Here is a 3209-nt window from a genome sequence, read left to right on the forward strand (position 1 = left end):
CACCGGCTGCGGCACGTCCTGGGCGGCCCCGGGGAGGCGGCGGCCGGGCCGGAGGCCGAGCAGTTCCCGGAGAGCTCGGAGCTGGAGGACGACGACGCCGAGGGCCTGTCCTCCCGCCTTAGCGGCACCCTGAGCTTCACCAGCGCCGAGGATGAGGACAACGACAACGACGACGACGAGGAGGAGGAGGCTGGCCCCGACCCCCTGGCTCCCGGGGACGCGGCGTCGGGAGAAGACGCAGGCGAGTGCGGGGGGCCGGGCTGGTCCTGGGGTTCGGTTAGGCCTCCCGTGTCCCCGAGAGCATCTGCGGGTGCTCAGCGCTCTTGACACTTGACACTTCAAGGGGCCCAGGCACCCCCTGGCTGTGTGACCTTGAGGGAGTCACTTCTCTGAGCCAAGTTTCCCCCCTGCACCAAGAAGGGAAACGCGCGCCCATCTCGGGACTGGCCACAGCGGACATTAAACTCAGACACGCACAGGAACATCAGTGCTGGCGATGCTTTGGGATGCGAGTCTTAGGGTCCCCATGAGTTGTAATCGACTCGCTGGCACCTAACAACGACAATTTAGTTCGAGAGAACTTAGCCCCTGGCCCTCAGTTTCCATTCCTGTAAAATGGGGCCATAGGTTGGGAGAAATGATGAGTTCCTGGCAAGTGACTCTTAGCAGTCATGGCCCGAGGCGTGGACACTTGACCAGTAACAGTAACGCGTGTGATTTAACAGACCGAAGCCCCCCGCCAGATGGGCCGCGGGGCAGTCAGCTCCTGACCCGCCAGCTGCAGGATTTCTGGAAGAAGTCTCGGAACACCCTAGTCCCCCAGCGGCTGCTTTTCGAGGTGACCAGCGCCAGCGTGGTCAAGGACCCACCCTCCAAGTACGTGGTGAGTGAGGCCGTGAGGTTCACAAGCCTGGTGCGACTGAGAGGGAAAAGGGGGGGGGGATGTCAGGCGATAGAAAAACAGCTGCTCTGTTTTACAGATGGAGAAACTGAGGTCAGAAAGGGACTGCAGCTCCAGCAGGTCCCTAAAGGACTTTGATTTTGTTCTGAAGTCTGGCCCTAGTGTGGCTAATCAGCTTGCCTCCTAGTCCGGTTTAGGGATTAAAAGAATTGAAGTGTTTTGCTAGCGGTTGGGTCACCTGGGTTAGAGGAACCACTGGAAGCTAAATTCAGAAGCCCATTTACTTGAACCCGGATCAGCCCCCAGGTGTTTGATCTTGGGCAAGTCATAGGACCTTGATGATTGTGTTCTCCTCTGGGCAGGGATAGGATGACTGTGGTATCTTATCTCACAGGATTGCTGCAGGAATGAAAAGAGATGACACCTAGAAAGCCCTAAGCACTGGGCCTGCTGGCTTTAGGAAGAGCAAATGGGAAGGGCCTTGGTGGCACAGGGCTTGAGCACTTGGCAGCTGAGAGGTGGCTGAGAAAGCTGCGTAGTCGGCTTCCCTTGAGAAGATACCTTGGAAGCCCTGTGGTGCGAGTTCAGCTGTGCCCTGTTGACAGTACTGGGTTTCCTCTTTTAAATACTCCTTCAATGAGCTCTGCTGGCCTAGCAAGTGTAGCCTAAAGGGGGTGCTTCTCTTTAGTTCGAATTCACCAGCTGCTGTGCTGGGGAAAGAGAAGCAATCTCTTCTGGGCGATTTACAGCCTTGTAAAATGTGCTGGAGGGGAGCTGAGTCAACTCAACACCGAGTAGGTGTGTTTAAAAAAATATTTGGAGTGAAACTCAGAAAACTTGCTGGAGGGTAGTTGAGCCGTCATATTGGATCTGATTGGTACAGGAGGAGATTGTCTCTCCTCCAGCAGAGCATCTGGTGGATTCGAACCACATACCTCAGGGATAGCAGTGTAGCTTCTTGCCACTAGGCCACCAGAGCTCCCTGAGTAGGTTTTTTAAAATAATAATTTGGAGTAAAAATGATTGGCATCAAGGGCCTCATTTCAACCCTGGTGAATTCTCAAGCACCCACACTAAAGAGCATATGATTATCTTAAGGGTTAGATTTAGGGGATCAGGAATGGGTTAAAGAGTAACAGAAGAGGCTTGGAGTCCTCATTTTCCTCCCTCTGGAGAGGAACTGGTCCAAACAATAAAACCTGCCAGACTGTGCTCTCTGCCAGGCCCGAAACCCAGCCTGGTCTGGTCTGGCCTGACGCTCGTAGCATCCTGTCTCTCACATCCTTATCCCTCCTTCCAGCACCTCTGACTCAGCAGGACTGAGGCCCTGGAGCCCTGTCCCACATCTGGGTCTCTCCACCCTCTCAGCTGCTGTTAAGTCAACAGTGCCCCACCCACAGAATCACTCCTCCAATCTGAGCAGGGGTTGACTGTGATGCTCAGGTCTTAAATGGCAATGGTTTCAGCCCTCGGGTGTCTGAGTGGTCATATAGGGAAAGGCTTGAATCCCAGCTGGGCCACTTGTCAGCTGTCTGCCTCAGGGCACAACTTTGGCCCTTTGCTCCCTCCCTGAGCCTGTCCCCTCCTGTCTGCCTCAGGACACATCTCTGGTCCTTTGCTCCCTCCCTGAGCCTATTCCCTCAGTTGTTCACCAGATAAAGCAGTGCCTTTTCACAGAGCTTTTGTCAGGATTTCCTATCTTGGTGGGAGGCTACAAGGATCCGATGAGATAACGGATAAAAAAAACTTTATTTCAAACATATTAAACATAAAAGCTGCGTGAACATTAGGCACTGTTGTAAGGCAGTGTGTCCTGAATTGTATTCATAGTAATCCTTGCCAGGGCTGTTCCGGAGAGAGGTTTGTAGTCAGTGTTTTAAGAATGCAGATTTAGGGGAGGGGTGGGCAGGGAGAGGAGTGCAGTGATGGGTGAATGGAGGTCCAGGGCCTCTGTAGATTTTCATTAAAATAATCATAAAAAGTAAATTTTAAAAAAATGCAGATTTAAATGGGGTAAAATGGTTTTCTTTTTATTGTGAGATGCTAGGATCCTTTATATTAATATACTTCTTGTTGTTAATGTGCCATTGAGTTGCCTGCGACTCATAGTGACCCTATATAAAACACCTCTGAAGCCTGCCCTGTCCTGAGCCAGTCTCACTGACTCCAACACACCTACCCCCATCGTCCCAGTTACTGTGTCAGTCCATCTCATCCAGTCTTCCTCTCCTGCGCTGCCACTCCACCCTTCTGAGTATGATGTCCTTCTCCAAGGGCAGGTCCTTCCTGGCCAAGTGCTCAAAGTATA

General features: G+C 52.7%; 1 protein-coding gene across 1 annotated transcript in view; it reads left to right on the forward strand.

Moving 5' to 3' along the window:
• Positions 1-3209, forward strand: part of SNX21 (sorting nexin family member 21) — an 11262-nt gene that overhangs the window by 4149 nt on the left and 3904 nt on the right. The window contains exons 3-4 of the mRNA XM_006881736.1: positions 2-241; positions 726-883. Of these exons, the coding sequence (XP_006881798.1) occupies positions 2-241; positions 726-883 (398 nt within the window). The remainder of the gene's footprint in view (position 1; positions 242-725; positions 884-3209) is intronic.

This window comes from Elephantulus edwardii, unplaced genomic scaffold, assembly GCF_000299155.1.
Source record: "Elephantulus edwardii isolate Elephantulus edwardi_28Jun2011 unplaced genomic scaffold, EleEdw1.0 scaffold00015, whole genome shotgun sequence".
In the NCBI taxonomy this organism is placed as follows: domain Eukaryota; kingdom Metazoa; phylum Chordata; class Mammalia; order Macroscelidea; family Macroscelididae; genus Elephantulus; species Elephantulus edwardii.